This window comes from Pediculus humanus, genomic scaffold, assembly GCF_000006295.1.
Source record: "Pediculus humanus corporis 1103172108260 genomic scaffold, whole genome shotgun sequence".
Taxonomy (NCBI): Eukaryota; Metazoa; Arthropoda; class Insecta; order Psocodea; family Pediculidae; genus Pediculus; species Pediculus humanus.
In genome coordinates this window covers 127,556-144,993 of record NW_002987829.1, presented here as the reverse complement: position 1 = coordinate 144,993, position 17,438 = coordinate 127,556, and the positions used below count along the sequence as shown (strand labels likewise).

Below are 17,438 nucleotides of genomic sequence, written 5' to 3'. Positions count from 1 at the left end.
TTAAAATGTATGCATATGAGAAAGATATAAAAAATATTCCAAGTAGGAAATTTCAAATCAAAATATTAAAATGAATAAAAAATATTTTTTATTAGGCAGAAATAAAATTGACAATATTTTTTACTGGAACAATTTGCAGTCTTAAATAAGTCAACAACTTTTAAATAAAATTTAGACAAATTTAAATCTTTTAAGTGTAAATACAAAATAAAAGCAATCTAAATATAAAATACCGATTGAACTTGTAAAAGTAAACATTACTGTAGAAGAATCAAAACTTAATTTTTTTGGGGAATTTTCAAATTAATATTTTTAAATAAACCAGCTCAGTAGTTCTTTTCTTTTTAAATAATTACTTTTTCATATTTTTAAAGCTTCCATATTTGTAACTAATGGTTACTTAAACATGCAACTCAAAACAAGATATTTTACTTTTTAACCATTTGCAATAATAATAACAAAACAGTTCTTAAAAATATTTTAATTTCAATGAAGAAAAAGAAGAAATTAAAAAAAAAACATTCATTTTAAGCTTTTAAAATAGCTAGATTATATTAAAAAAATTTTAACATTTTATTTTCTTGGTTGGTTTTGACCCTGTCTCATAACATCTCTTGGGAAATTTCTCGCAGGTGGTGCTCTGAGACGTCTGTCTGCCTTAGATCTATTTCTCACAACTTTCGAGTGAATAGCACAAGAAACACAATAATGAAGCTTGGCATAGATTTTAGGAAGTTGATAAGCTGTAAAAAAAAAAAAAAATTTACAAATTATTTGCTGCTCAATTGCACAATAACCTTTTAATACATCTAAATAACTTTATTTTCACCAAATATTTACAAAAGTACAAAAAAAAAAAAAAAAAACCAATATAAAAACTTACATGGGTATACACTAGCTTCCGTTATATCCCGTACAGCTGCTGCTTCAACAATATTTCTGATTACAAATTTTTTTATGGCCTTGTCTTTCGGAACGCATCTAGCACAATTGGTACAACGAACAGGATTTACGTGACCGCGACCATGTTTAGATCGTCCTCCGTTTCTTCTTTTGCACGTCTATTAAAATGAAACGAATGGAATCAAAATGGCAGATTAGAAGACACATGGCAGAATAAATGATTAATTATAATAACTTCATAATTAATTATGTATACTAAATTTAACCAATTACTAATTTAATATAAGTTACCTAACAAAATAATCTACATAAAATTGTTTTAAAATTTCAACTAAAAAAGTAAAAACCTTACCATTTTAAAGACTCAGTAACGAGAATTTCTTAACCAAACTATATCTCACTTACTCGATGATTCTTTTGCAAAAGTGCGACAAAATTCTCTGTATAAAAAAAAAACCCGCGTTTTCCTTTTACATTTCTAATTTTTTATATTTCTAACATTTCTAATCAATTTTTAAAATTATTTATTTTATCAATTATGAATAGTCGTCGTAATGATTCGTATAAAAATAAATCATTTAATATTGATTTAGATAAACTCATAACATCTCACTTTCCAGAGAAAGAAAATAAAAATGTTAATAATAATTTAAGTGGTGATGATCAAAATTTATGGAGTCCATTAAAAAAATTAAAAAGTGAAATATATTGCATGTCAAATGAAGAAAAAAAAACTAAAAAAAATGATGAAAAGAATTCAAGAAAAAATAAAGAAATGTTAAATATGGTTGACGTAATGAAAAGTGATTTTTACAAATTGTTAAATTCAAAAAAAAAACGTTTTAATTTGTTTACAAAATCCATGGCATCCATACATCAAGATAAAATAATTGAAATGTTGAAAAAACATGATTTTGAAATTATAAATTTTAAAAATCAAGCTGGAAAAGATATAAAAAAACAATTTCAAAATATCGAAAACGATATTAAAAAGTTAAAACAACAAGAGAATAGAATTATTCAAATATTAGAACAACAAATTAAAATGATACAAAAAACAGCTTTGATTAGAAAGGAATGGATGAGACAACTTACAGAATGGCACAAAGATATTATTCAGGTAAAATAATTTCTTTTAAAATAAAAAAATTTAAGTGTAAAAATTCAAAATTTTTTGATTTTTTTTTTTTAAAGGCTTTTGAAGACCTTAGAAACAAACAAAAGCATGAAACTTTGGATTTATTTAAAACAATAAATGAAGAAATAAATAATATTCAAAATAAATTTGTGTCAGAATCTAAAAATGAAGAAATGATGCATTTAAAAAAATACATTAATTGTTTTTATTTTTAAATGCACAACAGTAATAATTAATAAAAACAATTAATTAATTTTAGTTTTAGATTAGCAATGATTTAGTTTGTTTTTTTTTAAAAAAAAGTATTTTCTAGTAAGTTTCTTTAATTTTAATAATGTCCTTGTTATTATTTGGCGAGTTTATGAAATTTAAATTTTAAAAAATAATTTTAGGATTATTTTATGAAGAAAAATAAATAAATAAATAAATACTTTTTAAAATTTTTTTAATATTAATGTAATATTGTAATTAAAAAATTTTCCTAAGCAGTTTATAAATAATTTTTTCATTTCACAATATCATAACATATTTTTTTTTTTTTTTGGTTCAAATATAAAATATTCATTTCGTATCACAAAATAATTAAACATTAATGAAATTTATCATGAAACTGTTGTCCCAATCGTATAACAAAATCCACAAATCCAAAAAAAAATATATTTGCCTTTTCCAAAATAAGTTTTAAATAATCTTCTTGCATGAAATTTCGAGCTAAATCTGGTCTTATGAATGCCATCAATATAGCTGTAAATTTATTTTAAAAAAAAAAAAAAAACATTTTTGTATATTTAATTTAAACATCTTTTATTTATTAATTTTTTTTATTTAATACCTGCACAGGTAAATGGTTTAAGAGCAAATAGTAGTACTGCTAATGCCCAATTAACGAATATTGATACGGATAATGCTACAACTGCATATGCAAGAAGTACTTCAGGTTTCACAGAACCTTCAGGATGTCCTAAAATACAAGATATTTGATCCATTGAAAACAGGAATTTAAATTAATTACAATTAAATTTAACAAAAAAATTATATTTTTTTTATTTATGTTTTTATTTTACATTTTAATTATCTTTCAAAGGGAAAACCTTCGTATTTTTTCAAATTATAAAATTACAAGTGTGGAATTTTTTTGTTGTTGTTGTAAAGTATCTAGTATTTATTAAAGTATTTTTCACTTATTTTTTTTTTAATTTAATTAATTTAAAAGTTTTTCGAATGTAAAAAACGTACTAATTTAAACTCTTTTTATAATAAATAGTTAAAAGTTAACTACATACGTGTTGATAATAATTTAAAATTAAATCTTTTAAAAATAATTTCGTTTAATTTCACTTTGAATTTTTTATCTAATTATAATTATTTATATAATTAAAATTAATAATATGTAGAATATTCATTATTTATGTTTTTATTACGAAATTTAATACTTAAAATATTATTTATTAACTTATAAAAATTAAAAGTGAAATGCGCCAAAAATTCACGATATAACGAAAGAAAAAAATAAAAAAAGCATAGAGTATATATTCACCGCCTTTTATTATCTTACCCATAATTCTGTAAAGATCTTGGTAAATTTATTATTTTATGTTTTTATTTATTAATTTTTTTTTTTTTTTACTATATAAAATAATTGTATTTTATTGTAATTTTAATTAATAACTTCATTTATTTTATAGGTTATTTTAAAATTGGGAAATATGGGCGATGGGCAATACGATGTTAGTGAAAAAGTCAGGAAACTTTATGAGAAAAAAAAAGCAATGCGAGATGAAGCAAAGGCATATTATAGAAAATTAGTTGAAAGCCCTTATAGACCAATTAACGACGTTGCTATTGTAAGCTCAGTATTTATCATTTACTATTATTATTATTAAAATTATTTAAAGTTTTTCTAATTTGATTCATTGATTTTAGTTTGATCCGATAATGTTTCGTCAAAATGCAGCACATGCTTATGCTTATGAATATTATCGTCCATCTTTTAAAGGAGTCTTTATACCCGTGGCTTGTTTTGTCAGTCCCGTGGTTTTATTAGCATTATACATATGCAAACGTAGAAGAGATATTGATCAACAATTGAGGTCTGGTGTTAGAGCATATAAGGATGAACCACTTAAATTAGTTAAATAATGATATACATATAAATATATTGAGTAAGATGCATAGTTAGTATGTTATACAATAGTTCACATTAAAAATAAATTCAATTTAAGTTTTACACTAATTTTTATCTTTCATCTAATTGCTTCTCTCTAGCCACAACTTGTTCATCAAATTTAATCATGTAGGTAGTTCCTTTGTGCCAGTGTCCTGTTACTTTTGCCGGCTGAAAGTAAAATTTTTTAAAATATATATATATATATATTAATAGTAGAGGATATTTATATCAATAAAATATTGTAAAATATTGTATGTATTTTTATTTCATTGACCGTTTTAATTTGACCTTCGATTCTTTAAGTTTTACTTAAAGAATAGATGTTTAAAAAACAAAAAAAAATTTTAAAGCCTTGAAATAATTTTGAAAATAAAATATTGAAAAATAAAAACTAAATATACATTTATCGATTAAAAATCTGTCATGTATTCATTGGTAAATATTTTCAATAGAAAAATTTATTTAATTAAATATGTATTGTTTGCCTTTAAAGTCTTAATACAATTTTGAATTATGTAAATAAAAAATAATAATGACATTGGAAGCGGTTATTGTTATTTGTTACATTAAACAAAGTACTTACGAATCCACTTCCACATAAAACCGCTTCAATGATACCAGCTGTAAAAACAGCACAGTTGAGACTCCCTTTATCTTTAGGCACTGATATAAATTTATTTACCAAAGGTTCTTTTTCAATAATATAATACACTTTGTCATCATCATTTGCCAATTCTAACTTATCAGCTTCATATCCGAAAAGATTTTTCCACAATGTAGATTTAATAAATAGTAATATATTTAACAATTTAATTTCTCTTTTGTAATTTTTTTCGCGAACCATAAGTATATCGATAAATTTTGTCCCGATATCATATCCAATTTCAGACAATTTATTTTGAAGTTCTGGTACGGTGAATACTCTATTTTGACAATACTGTACAACTTCAGAAAATAATAAAGCAAAACAGCTGAGACTGACTTCACCTTTGCCTTTGCTTAAATTTCTATCCAATATACTAGTTTTCGATTTGACAATAGATATTGTAATTCCACTGTTTAAATTCATTGTAATAAAAATAATTTATTTTACGGTAAAGTTAAAATTAAAAAATATAGTTTCGCATCGCAATTTAATAATAATATTAGTAATATATAGAAATGTAATATAGTGGGCAGTGAAATATTGATCTGGCGCCATTTTTTCAGTGTCTGTGGTATATTGATTTTTCGATAATTCGTCTGCGTAACCAGTAATTCGGAAAAAATGGCTTTAAAAGCGATGGTTGGGCAAAGTAAGTTTTATAATTTTATTAATTAAAGAAAGAGTAATTATTATTCATTAAAAAATAACTTCTTTTCTAAAAAAATCCACTTGATATTCAATCTCAATATTCGCCTATTTCATTACACAAGATTACCTGCATATCTTTAAATTAAAATTTTTTGTTAAACTTGCCTTTTTAAAATTTTTGATGAAAAATTATCATTTAATTTCATTTATTAACGTATTCAAATTTTTTATAACGTACATATTTAATAATAAAATGTTAATTTAACGAAAATAAACGACTTATTAATACCATTTTGATTCAAACATTATTATTATTGGTGCTTATGTCATTTCACGCCCATTTAGAAATTAGATTTTAAAAATTTACATTTTCAATAAAATAATAATTCATTTTTATTAATGTTACAGAAATAATGAATGAAGCCATAAAAAACAAAAGTAAAACTGGAAAAGGGGTAGATTGGAGGGTTCTCGTTGTTGATCAATTAGCCATGAGAATGGTATCAGCTTGCTGTAAAATGCATGAGATATCAGCCGAAGGAATAACATGTAAGTTTTTATTACTTTTTTTAATTTTTATATTTCTTTATGTATAATTTTTTTTTTTTTTAAATCAAAAGTCTTATTTTACATGAATAATTTATAATTGACTTAAAATTTTTTATTTATCCAGTGGTGGAAGACATCAATAAAAAGAGAGAACCATTGAGTACAATGGAAGCTATTTATCTCATCACACCTTGTGAAAAATCGGTACATTCTCTTATCAATGATTTTGCATCTCCAAACAGGTCTATGTATAGAGCTGCTCATGTTTACTTCACCGAAGGTAAACTATTTTCTGTTTCTATAACAAAAGTATTATTATTATTACAATACTTTTTATTTAATTTTATTTTAGTTTTACTTTATACATTCTTTTTTAATTATGTTAATTAAGAGAAAAAATTTTCAGTTTTTATTTTATTGATGAATTTTTTTGTTATATAAATTTGTTTTCAGCTTGTAATGATGAATTATTTAAGGAAATTTCTCATGCCAGAGTAGCAAAATTTATAAAAACTTTAAAAGAAATTAATATTGCCTTTATTCCATTCGAAGAACAGGTACTAGCCAGAGTTTTAAACGAAAAAATATTTTTGCTTGTCGCAATAAATAACATCCTACTAATTTTTATTAAATTTTTTTCCCGCTTATTAAAAAAGGGGTTTAAAAACTAAAAATAAAATTCTTTTTGTTTTATTTTTGGAAGTATGAGGGAATGAAACTTGTTGCCGATTTCATAAAATGTCTGGTTTTTTTGTTTCTTATTATTACTAGTGTTAGCAAATAATCAGAGCAAATTTTTAATGTTACACTAACCTATTAAAAAAAAATGCTTACTAAAAAACTAAAATGGTGCTTTGTGGGTTTGTTGTTTGACTAATGACATGCGATAATTGTTTTGTTAGTTTGCCCGGAGGAGCTTTTTAATGAACTCTGCAAATCATGTGCGGCAAAAAAGATAAAAACATTAAAAGAGATCAACATTGCTTTTTTGCCCTATGAAAGTCAGGTAATTAAATATTATTTTGGTTTTGTGTAAATATTTTTTTTTTTTAAATGAATTTTTATTTTTTAAACAAATAAAAAATTCTATTTCAATTTTTGGTGATTACAGTAAACAGTTTGTTGAAATGAATTTTTATTTTTATGATTTGTATCGATAAAAAAAATATTTTATATTTTCTAATTTTTTTTTTTTTTTTTTTTTTATGGTCAAAACAGGTTTTTTCACTTGATTCACCTGAAACGTTTCAATGTTTTTACAACCCTTCATTTGCAAAATCACGGATTGCAAATATGGAAAGAATAGCCGAACAAATAGCAACCTTATGTGCTACACTTGGTGAATATCCATCCGTTCGGTATCGTTTGTAAGTATTTTTCCTTATAAAATTATTAAAATTTGTTAAATTCGTCTTATTATGGAAAATTAAATGTTTAAATTATTATTTATTTTTTGTGTTACAGTGATTACGATAAAAATGTTGAATTAGCTCAGCTTATTCAACAAAAATTAGATGCTTATAAAGCAGATGAGCCCACAATGGGAGAAAGTCCGGAAAAAGCCAGATCTCAGTTGCTTATACTCGACAGAGGTTTCGATTGCGTTTCACCACTTCTTCACGAACTTACCCTTCAAGCAATGGCTTACGATTTACTTCCGATAGATAATGATGTTTACAAGTATGAGGCTTCGGCTGGTGCACCGGAAAAAGAAGTTTTGTTGGATGAAAATGATGAGTTATGGGTTGAACTACGACATCAACACATTGCTGTTGTTTCTCAGTAAATGTTTATTAATAAACTTAAAAAAAAAGCGTTTTACTCGTCTGGATATCATATTGATTTTTTTAATTTTCTTTTTAGGAACGTCACAAAAAACTTGAAAAAGTTTATCGATTCGAAAAGAATGCCAGCGGGTGATAAACAGTCAATGAAAGATTTATCGCAAATGATCAAAAGGATGCCACAATATCAAAAAGAATTGAGCAAATATTCGACGCATTTACATTTGGCAGAAGATTGTATGAAAGCTTATCAGGGATACGTCGACAAACTATGCAAAGTCGAACAGGTTTGTGAATGAATTTAAAATGGCTAAAAGGTGGGTGATGTATCCACCCATTAATATTAATCCACTCGATGTAATAATTTTTTAGGATCTCGCCATGGGAACTGATGCTGAGGGCGAACGGATAAAAGATCACATGAGAAACATCGTTCCCATTTTATTGGACCAAGGCGTTACGCATTATGACAAAATGAGAATAATCCTTTTGTACATTCTCTCTAAAAATGGTATATCCGAAGAAAATTTGACGAAATTAATTCAACATGCGCAAATTTTACCTCAAGAAAAACAAACCATCATCAACATGGCGAATTTGGGTGTTAACATTGTCGTCGATGTAAGTTAAATTATTTTTTAACATCCTTTTAAATGTTATAAGCATGGATGGATTTAACGTTCAATGCTTTATTTATTTATATTTATTTACTCTATGAGAACTTTTTTTTTTTTCGATGTGTTTCTATCGACGAGGTTGGAAAAAAACCCATTACTCAGATTCGTTTGAATCATTTTTATTTTCAAAAGCATGTGTAATTTGTTGTACATTTTCTTCCGTTATACTTAGATCGATTCCCAAAACGTTTGTGGCAAAATCGTTTAGTGCCAAAGTTGCCGGAATGGGAGCGTTTTCATCTTTTGGAAGTAATAATATACACAAATAACCTAAAACTTCTTTGTGATCCATGGCTTCCGCTCTTTCTTCCAAAGCTTTGTACAATTCGGTCCGTTCAACCAATATATCACTCGGATCGCTGAGGTCAGCAATGGCAATTAGAGCAAGGTTGATGTGATTGAGAGTAATGCCTTCCACGGGTTTGTGATTTAAGAAAGCTTTTATGCATTCTTCGAAGGATATTTCCGACGCGAGTTCTCCCGTTTCGTTGTAGTTGATGTGTTTCAATTCGTAAATTAAATTATCGATTTCGTAATCCGTTGGATAGTAGCCAAGGGTGCGAAAGAGATCCGGTATTTCACACAAGGCTAGCGTTTTCGATACGGATCTATCGATGTTGGGATCTTCGCCCTGATGTATTATTTGAGCGTAGTAAAAAAAATCTTCAACTTCTCGGAAGAAAAAACTATTTGGACCGCCTTCGATGAGGGATACGAAAGGTTCGAGACCCAATCCTCCTATTTGACTCGCAACGTCAACCGAATTCGGATGTATTTCCCACATCAAAACGCTACGATCATTTTCACCGGCGGTAAATACGTATCTGTAATCGTGGGACAATACGTAGTCGATGATTTTAACCGGATGTGCTACCATGCCCATGCTTTCGAAGGGATTACCCGTCGAGGGAAGAAGAATCAATCCTATGTGTTTGTTCGTCGCGTACACCATTTTTGCAGAGCTATTGGTTCCGAAATGATGGGGCAACACTTCCATTTGCAATATGGGCGTGTCCGCGGTGGGACCGAGAGTCGTTTTTTTACACTCTCGACTCTCCGTATCGACGACTTTCAACTTGTATTCGCTGTTGGATATGAGAAATTCCAAATTGTTTGTGAAATTAGGATTCCACGTGAAGCACTTGGGAGTTGCCGTTTGTTCGATTCTGTGTATTTGAGACAATGATAATTTATTCACGTCCGAATTATTAATGGCGTATTCAACCAACATTCTATCTTCTCCGATCGTGTAGAACCGAGGATACCCGGATTCGTGGGGAGTTTTTTCAAACATGATATCATTTATCTTTTTATAATGCGACCTGTATTTTCCCAAACATATCCACTTTTTCTTTTTTTGCGCTTTCGTTTGCGTGTGTAAATAAACTATGGATTCCGTGTCGTAGGATGCGACCAAATCGTTCATAGACGAAATCGTTATTTTCTTAATGGGATCTTTTCCGCAGTTTAACGTTAATTTGACTTCGAGTAAAAGGGGATCGAGTTCTAGGATCATGCCATTTTCCGTACCAGCCAAAAGCATGGTGCCATCGCTTGAATATTTCAAACTGGATATTTTAAAACCAGGGATTTTAGTCGAAACCAAAATTCTTTTACTGATGTAATTATACATGATTATGGGTCCGGATAAATAACTCGCAATCAAATGACTTTTATGGGGGCTACAAGCTAAACATGCCACGGAAGCCTCGATGTTGTAAAAAAAATATTTAATTTTTTTCCTCTGATGACTCAGATAACCGAGCCGTCCATTTTTCGTCATGAAAATCAAATCTCTCACGACGAAGGGTCTTCTCTCCATCGTGCAATCGGAAGGGGTTTTCTTCGCTTTGTCCTTGAAATCTTGGAGGGGTGTGATTTTGGAAAGGTATTCGGGATTGATGATTTTTTTAGCTTTTTCGAGTAGGCTGTCGCTGTATTGTTTTTCAATGCTGTCATTATTCTCGTGGAGACCGTTGTCTTCTTCCAAATTGGCATCGACGTAATTTTCAATTAAGGAATTTAATTTTTTCGGACTTTTGACTTTCATAAAAATATCCGTTTGATTGTCGACTTTGTTGAAACTGAAGGACGCGATGGGGTCCACGTTCAATTTGGGTAAAACGTACATCAAACGAAATAATTGATCGTGAAAAAGAATGACGCCCTTTTCGGAACTCGTCACGATGGAATTATCGCAAATTTTAAGGTTCGTTATTCCGCTCTTGTGAATTCTAACCGCTTTTAAAAATTGTTTTTCGATTCTGCCGGGGATTTCGGGTTTTATTTCTTCGGTGAACACGACGTCGCACCACACGACGATGTATCCCGTGTTCGTCGACGTCACGGCCGTGTGATTATCGTCCAAAAACATTGTTCTCCTGAAAATGCCCAATTTTTTTTGCGTGTGAGATTCGAGTACGGGGAAAAAAGTTTTCAATTCATCCACGGACGTATCCCATTCGCAAAACACGATTCCGTTTCTCAACGTGACGGCCAATTGATTCGTTTGAAGTTGGTTAAAGTTCAAATGAGTGGCTCGACCGAAGCCGGGATTCAGTTCGAGCGTTGCATCGGGTTCGTAGTAGCCCAGAGTCCATTTCCAAAATTTCAACGTATAATTATAAATGCAATTGACGGCGGCCAGGTACAAAGCGTCGCGACTTATTCTGACTTGACTCACTCCGTCGGGGAAAACGTTGTACAAACACCAGGCGGGTACTTTTTTCTTATGGTCCCAAATAATGATGACGTTGTCGGGTCCCGCGTCGGCCGTCACGAGCCAACGACCCGAATAATCCGACGCGATCGTTTTGATTGGAAAATTGTGACCGGGAAGGAATTCGATTTTGTCTCGTATGTAGTCGTAAATGACGCCGAAATGCGAGGCGACGAAAAAAACTTCTCCGCCGTTTTTAGTCGTCAAATTGACTATGTCGACGGTGGATTTCGTGCCGAACGTCCATTTTATCGTGAACGGATAGAGTTTGGATAGAATGCTCGACACGCTTTCGTTCGACGATAAAGTCTCGGACGTAACGGCATCTTCTTCTCTCTCCTCTTCTTCTTCTTCCACGTCGTAGTAATGTTTACGCGAATCGTTTTGTTCGGTCAAAAACAAATCCCCTCCCCCTCTCGGATCTTCCAAATTGTCGTACGTTTCCTTGTCTTTCTCGTGACGATCATCCGAATTTAAAACGGTTAGAGAGTCGTCGAAATTTGTTTTATGTTTTTGCTTTACCTGAAAATTATTTTTCTCATCCTCGTTCTCGATATCATTTTTCGAATGACTTTTTCCCTGACCCGTCGACCTTCGTTTTAATTTTACATCTCCGTCATTTGTATCGTTCATTTTTTTAAGAAAGAAAAAAAAAGAAAAAAAAAAAAGAAAAAAGGTTTGAATTGAAAAAATCGTTGTCGTCGACGTTTTGTTCTCGTCACTATGGATACGTTAAATTTTTTTTTTTTTTTTTTATTTCTCTCTCTCTCTCTCTCTGCCTCCCCCCCCTCTCTCTCTCTCTCTCCCTCTCGAGTTATTTTATTTGACGTCTGTTTGTTTCAGGGAAACAGGAAAAAAATATATCAAGTGCCGAGAAAAGAAAGGATAACGGAACAAACGTATCAGATGTCGAGATGGACTCCAGTCGTTAAAGACATAATGGAAGAATGCATCGAAGATAAACTCGACGTTAAACATTTTCCATTTTTGAGCGGAAGAGCCACGTCATCCGGATATCACGCACCTACAAGGTAACAAACAAACAAACAAACAAACAAAAAAAACCTGGGTATGCGATTCATTCATCGTCCGTTCGAATTGTCCAAATTTTCATTTTTTTTTTCGTTTTTTTTTTTCCAGCGTCCGCTACGGTCATTGGCATAAGGACAAAGCCCAACAAACGGTGAAAAACGTACCACGTTTGATTGTTTTCATAATCGGAGGCGTTTGTTTTTCCGAAATTCGTTGCGCTTACGAAGTAACAAACGCCGTGAAAAATTGGGAAGTTATTATAGGTAAGGGAAAATTTTCCTTTGTAAGATCCTCCAGGATTGTTACAACAGGATAATGATGATGATAATTAAACGATGCGTTTTATTTATTTGTCTCCAGGTTCATCACACATAATGACACCGGAAGATTTTTTGAGCAATCTATGCAATTTGAGTTCGTAAAATTCTTTTTTTTTTTTTTTTTAAACCGCGTTATTGTTAATTATATATATATATATATTTATATAAATTATTTTATTCATTTTAACGCATTTTAATTGCGTGTCAATTATTATCAATATTATTACTATTAACAATATTATTATTATTACGTTAGGAATTAATTGCTTTGTTTATTTTTAATAGACTCCCGGTGAGTCTTGTTATATTAAATTCATATAATAATATTATTAGCTTATATTATATTATATCTTCCGTAGGTATTTAGCCTGAAAAAGGGAGGGGGGAAAAGAATTTTCGCGGGCGCGGCATTTACAAGCTTAGCTTACGGGGTAGAAAAAAAGTAAATTCATTCCTATAATTTTTTTTTTTTATTATTATTATTCACGTTGTTATTAAGTTATTAAAAAATTGATTTTAATAAAATATAATGATAATATTTTACGTATTAAATAAATATATGTATTATTTATTTAAAAAATAATAATAATAATAATTTTTATTCAAAAAAAAAAGAGAATTATTTATTTATTGTTAGATAATAATGTACACGAAGGATATTTAATTTTGTTTCTCTCTCTCTCTCTCTCTCTCTCTCTCTTTGTCATAATCTTTATTTATCATGATTATTATTATTTTATTTTATGGGGGGAGGAGGAGGGGGGGGGAAATTGCCTATTGCATTTATTCGAAAATATTAATCGATCGCAATAAAATTTTATATGTAACCGTGCATACATAAATAGACGTTTATTATTATTATTATTATTATTATTATTATTATTATTATTATTATTATTATTATTATTAATTTCATATTATGTACCTGATTTAATTTTAATTTTATATTTATTTAAAAAAAGTAATTAAATTTAATTTTCTTTCTAACGTATTAGAGATAATAAATAAATAAATAAATAAATTACCTATTTAAAAAAATTGATTGGCTTATTTTATTATTATTATTATTATTTTTATAACACGCGTCGTATTTATTTATTTTTTATTTATTTATTTATTTATGCGAATCGTACAGGAAAAAAAGCAATAAAATTTATTAAAAAAAAAAAAAAAAGGTTTGCTTTAATAAATATATATATTGTAGGTAATAATTAATTAATTAATCATTTATATTTATACATATATTTTTTTATTTCTTACAATTGAAAATTATTAACTGTTATTTTAAAAAAAAATTAAATAATAATAATAATAGTTATTTATTAATAATAATTTCATAGTTATGAAAGTTAAAAAGTATAACAAAATATATATAGATATGATTAAAGTAAATTTAAAAATAATTTTTCTTTATTGATTTATTTATTTATTATAATTATTTTACATCAGAATAATTTTATTATTATTATTATTATCAAAATGCATAGTTTACATTCATATTTGCATATATAATATATATTAATTTTATTTAATTTTAATAAATGATTTAGTTAATAACAATAATAATAATAATAATGTTTAAATTGTTATAGAGAAATTTTACATAAATATTACTATAATATTATTAATATTAATAATAATAAAAGTTTTTATCACTTAATTTAGTTTTATTAGATGATTGTATTTTAGAAATGTTTTAAACATTATATAATAACTTATATAATAAATTAATAAATACATTTTTGTTGCATTCAATATAAATAAATAAATAAATAATTTATGTGACCCTTTTTTAACGTTTTATTATTAAATTTACATAACTGCGCGCACACGTAAAAAAAAAAAAAACACAAATTTAAATTGTTTAACCGTCAAATATTAAAAATATTACTTTAAAATTATTTATTTATTTATATTTGCTTTTGTTTTTTAAATAAAAATAAAATAATTATTTAACGATAAATTTAACAGATGCGCCATTATCACGCGAAAACAAATTTTTCAAAAGTGTTGCCAACTTTGAAATAATTACGTTACCGGGGAAACGACTGCTGCAAAAAAACAAAATGTCCGCCATGTCAAACGAAACGTATAAAATAAACGTTGCTTACGTTTTTAATGGGATAAAAATGACATTATCGATAATTTATTATTTTTATACGTAAATAATGAATGGATTTTATAAGTACGTTGTTATTATTATTATTATATATCATTGTTTTGCCTATTATTCTTAATTAAATATTTACCCCACGTAATTAAAAAAAATATGTAAGACGCATTAATGTAATTTTTTTTTTTTTTTTTTTTTTTTAGGGAAAACACGAAACAAAATCGAAAAAAAGGGAGGAAAACGTTAGGAAAACAGGTGAATAAAATTCCGATAATAATTTTCTTATTATTATTATTTTAAAAAAACTAATTATAATTCAATATGTATTTTGAACGGGGGATTGAAAGGAAAAAATGATAAAAATCAAATTTAATAACATTGTTGGAATGAATAATTGTTTGCAGGGCGAGTATATTCAATGGTAAAAAAAAAAAAAGAAAGCGCCCTTAAACCAAACGGAGTCAGAATGTCTGGCAAGGAGGAAAACATTTATTGATTACTTTTAAAATAATCAAGGTTATTATATATAAAAACACGAGGAATGGGTTCATTTAATAATTCAAACAAACAGGTAAAACGTTGTTTTCTTTGTCAAGCATTAATAATAATAATAATAATAATAAGAATTCTTCTTCAATGATTCAGGTTTCTTTTCTCAAACTGACAAAAAAAAAAAAAAATCTTTTTTTTTTTTTTGCTATTCTTTGTGTACATTCATTTTTTTTTTGATTTATTATTTATTCATTTATTCAATGCCAAGGGCTTTTCTTTGACCCCAGGCTTACTCCTTACTCCTTGTACTTGTGAAAAAGAACAAAAAAATCAATTTAAAAAAATGTGTACACACATCTCTCTTTCTCTCTCTCTCTCTATGTATGTATGAAATTTCAACTTCTTTCTTTACACCTTTGATGATGTCTTGGTTGTTTGGTTGTTTAGTTGGTTTGTTATAAAAAAGTTTTTAGTTTAATTATTTGTCTTGACAACTATGGTTGCATTTCCAATGTGTGAATTCCATACTTGAGTTTTTTTTGTTTTTGTTTTTGTTTAAATCTTAATCCAAAGCATAAAAATTATGACTCAACTTAACGACTACCACTCTCTTATTTCCTGTAGTTTGTTTTACTTTATCTTATGTTACAAAGTTCACATTACACACAAAGCAATCTAATCTTATCATTTATTTTTGTTCTCATCACCTTTTTAGGCTCTTTATTATTATTATTATTTATTTATTTATTTATTTATTTGTTGTAGTTATTCCGCAATTCTACAAACTCTTTTGATATTGAAATTAATAACAATAATACTTTTCCCTTTATTATTATTATTATTATTATTATTTTAAGTGGGGATAACATAATTCTTACACAAAATCAATAATAATTTATTATATGAAATGATGAAGCTCTCAAAGTAAACTATTATTAAACGCCTTAATATGTTTTTCTTTTATCTTTTATTTTAGAGATTCGTCATTTTTATTATAATAAATATTATTAGTAATATCGCAAAAAAAAAAATATTTAAAACCTACCTACGCACCTTAAAATCATTTGTTGAAATAAAGCCAAAGTTGATTATTTAAGTAAAACTATATAATTATGTTGGCTTGCAATAAAATATTGCCAAAGTTAAATTTTTTTTATTTTATTTTGCTTAATTATATTTTTGCTTCTTTAATCGAAATAAATTATTGAAACGACAAGAAAACAAACAAACAAACAAACGAACAAACGAATTCGTTTATTAATAGTTTTTGTCTCATTTTTTTTTTTTTTCCACAACCAGATTTACATAGAAATAGGAAGGGAGGGAGGGAAAACACCTGACATAATTAAAAAGAAATGATCAAAAAAAAGTTTAATTATTAATAATAAAAAAAAAAAAAAAAGTTTAGAACGAATTATATAATAATAATAATAATAATATCAAGTTAGCAATTTTTTATTCGACGTTGTTATTTTTTTTAAATATAAATATTCTTACATAAAAATGCTGATAGAAGAGAAAAAAATTATTCTCCTCCTCCGCCATATTTTTTTCTTATTCTTCTTATTTTTTATCATATTTTTAAATTATTAATTATTGAAAAAAAAAAATAATAATAATAATAACCTTGAATACTTATTAACTGAGTTTTGATACCCACAACAACAATAATAATAATAATAAAACCTTTGCCATTTTTTTTCATTGTTATATAGAAATTATTTTGAATTATTACTTAACTTGATGATGAACCTGGTGCTGTCGTTGATGACGTCATAATTTTTAACGTTTTTTTTAATGGATTTTTTAAATTAATTATGTAAGAGAATAATAATTATGTCATTTTTCAAAATATCTATATGACGGTTGGATATGATGATAAATGTGCGACAAGGAAAAAATGTCGCACTTTTGACAAAAAGGTAACGTGGCAGACATTTTGTTTTTAGGGAGATTGTCATTTACGCTATGATTTTCATTCAATTTCAATCAATACCTGTATATTTATTTCGTTTGTGAATAATCAATGACGATTTTATACAACTTTTGAAATTATTATTTTTTTTTTTTTATAAATAATTTCACACATTCAGGGTCGTTGCATTCAATTTCATTTTTAATCCAATTATTACACCACCTATTGGGGAACAATATTAAATAGGACCGCCCTAATACCATTTCAGGTATCACACCGTAAACGTTTTCAATTCTCCCCTCCCTCCCTCCTTCCCTCCTTTTCAAAATTTATAT

The 17,438-nt window shown here is 27.4% G+C and overlaps 6 protein-coding genes across 6 annotated transcripts; 2 read left to right on the top strand and 4 right to left on the bottom strand.

Annotated features, from left to right (window-relative positions):
- Positions 1–573: 573 nt before the first annotated feature.
- Positions 574–1,258, bottom strand: Phum_PHUM491200 (40S ribosomal protein S26, putative; the record flags this gene model as incomplete). Its single annotated transcript, XM_002430545.1, has 3 exons — positions 574–743; positions 884–1,061; positions 1,256–1,258. The coding sequence occupies 3 exons, from the start codon at positions 1,256–1,258 to the stop codon at positions 574–576; spliced, it is 351 nt and encodes a 116-aa protein (XP_002430590.1).
- A 1,372-nt stretch (positions 1,259–2,630) lies between these two features.
- Positions 2,631–3,027, bottom strand: Phum_PHUM491190 (uncharacterized protein; the record flags this gene model as incomplete). The annotated part of the gene is made up of 2 exons (XM_002430544.1): positions 2,631–2,785; positions 2,880–3,027. 2 exons carry the CDS (start codon positions 3,025–3,027, stop codon positions 2,631–2,633), a joined length of 303 nt encoding a protein of 100 aa, XP_002430589.1.
- Positions 3,028–3,747: 720 nt separating this feature from the next.
- Phum_PHUM491180 (NADH-Ubiquinone oxidoreductase B15 subunit) lies at positions 3,748–4,180 on the top strand (the record flags this gene model as incomplete). Its single annotated transcript, XM_002430543.1, has 2 exons — positions 3,748–3,885; positions 3,965–4,180. 2 exons carry the CDS (start codon positions 3,748–3,750, stop codon positions 4,178–4,180), a joined length of 354 nt encoding a protein of 117 aa, XP_002430588.1.
- Positions 4,181–4,277: 97 nt separating this feature from the next.
- Phum_PHUM491170 (trafficking protein particle complex subunit, putative) lies at positions 4,278–5,277 on the bottom strand (the record flags this gene model as incomplete). Its single annotated transcript, XM_002430542.1, has 2 exons — positions 4,278–4,376; positions 4,792–5,277. The coding sequence occupies 2 exons, from the start codon at positions 5,275–5,277 to the stop codon at positions 4,278–4,280; spliced, it is 585 nt and encodes a 194-aa protein (XP_002430587.1).
- A 198-nt stretch (positions 5,278–5,475) lies between these two features.
- On the top strand, positions 5,476–12,685 carry Phum_PHUM491150 (protein ROP, putative; the record flags this gene model as incomplete). The annotated part of the gene is made up of 11 exons (XM_002430541.1): positions 5,476–5,503; positions 5,911–6,051; positions 6,176–6,331; positions 6,954–7,057; positions 7,270–7,418; positions 7,516–7,833; positions 7,915–8,122; positions 8,208–8,456; positions 12,075–12,262; positions 12,372–12,526; positions 12,624–12,685. The coding sequence occupies 11 exons, from the start codon at positions 5,476–5,478 to the stop codon at positions 12,683–12,685; spliced, it is 1,758 nt and encodes a 585-aa protein (XP_002430586.1).
- On the bottom strand, positions 8,607–11,864 carry Phum_PHUM491160 (uncharacterized protein; the record flags this gene model as incomplete). Its single annotated transcript, XM_002430540.1, has 1 exon — positions 8,607–11,864. The coding sequence occupies one exon, from the start codon at positions 11,862–11,864 to the stop codon at positions 8,607–8,609; it is 3,258 nt and encodes a 1,085-aa protein (XP_002430585.1).
- Positions 12,686–17,438: the final 4,753 nt, after the last annotated feature.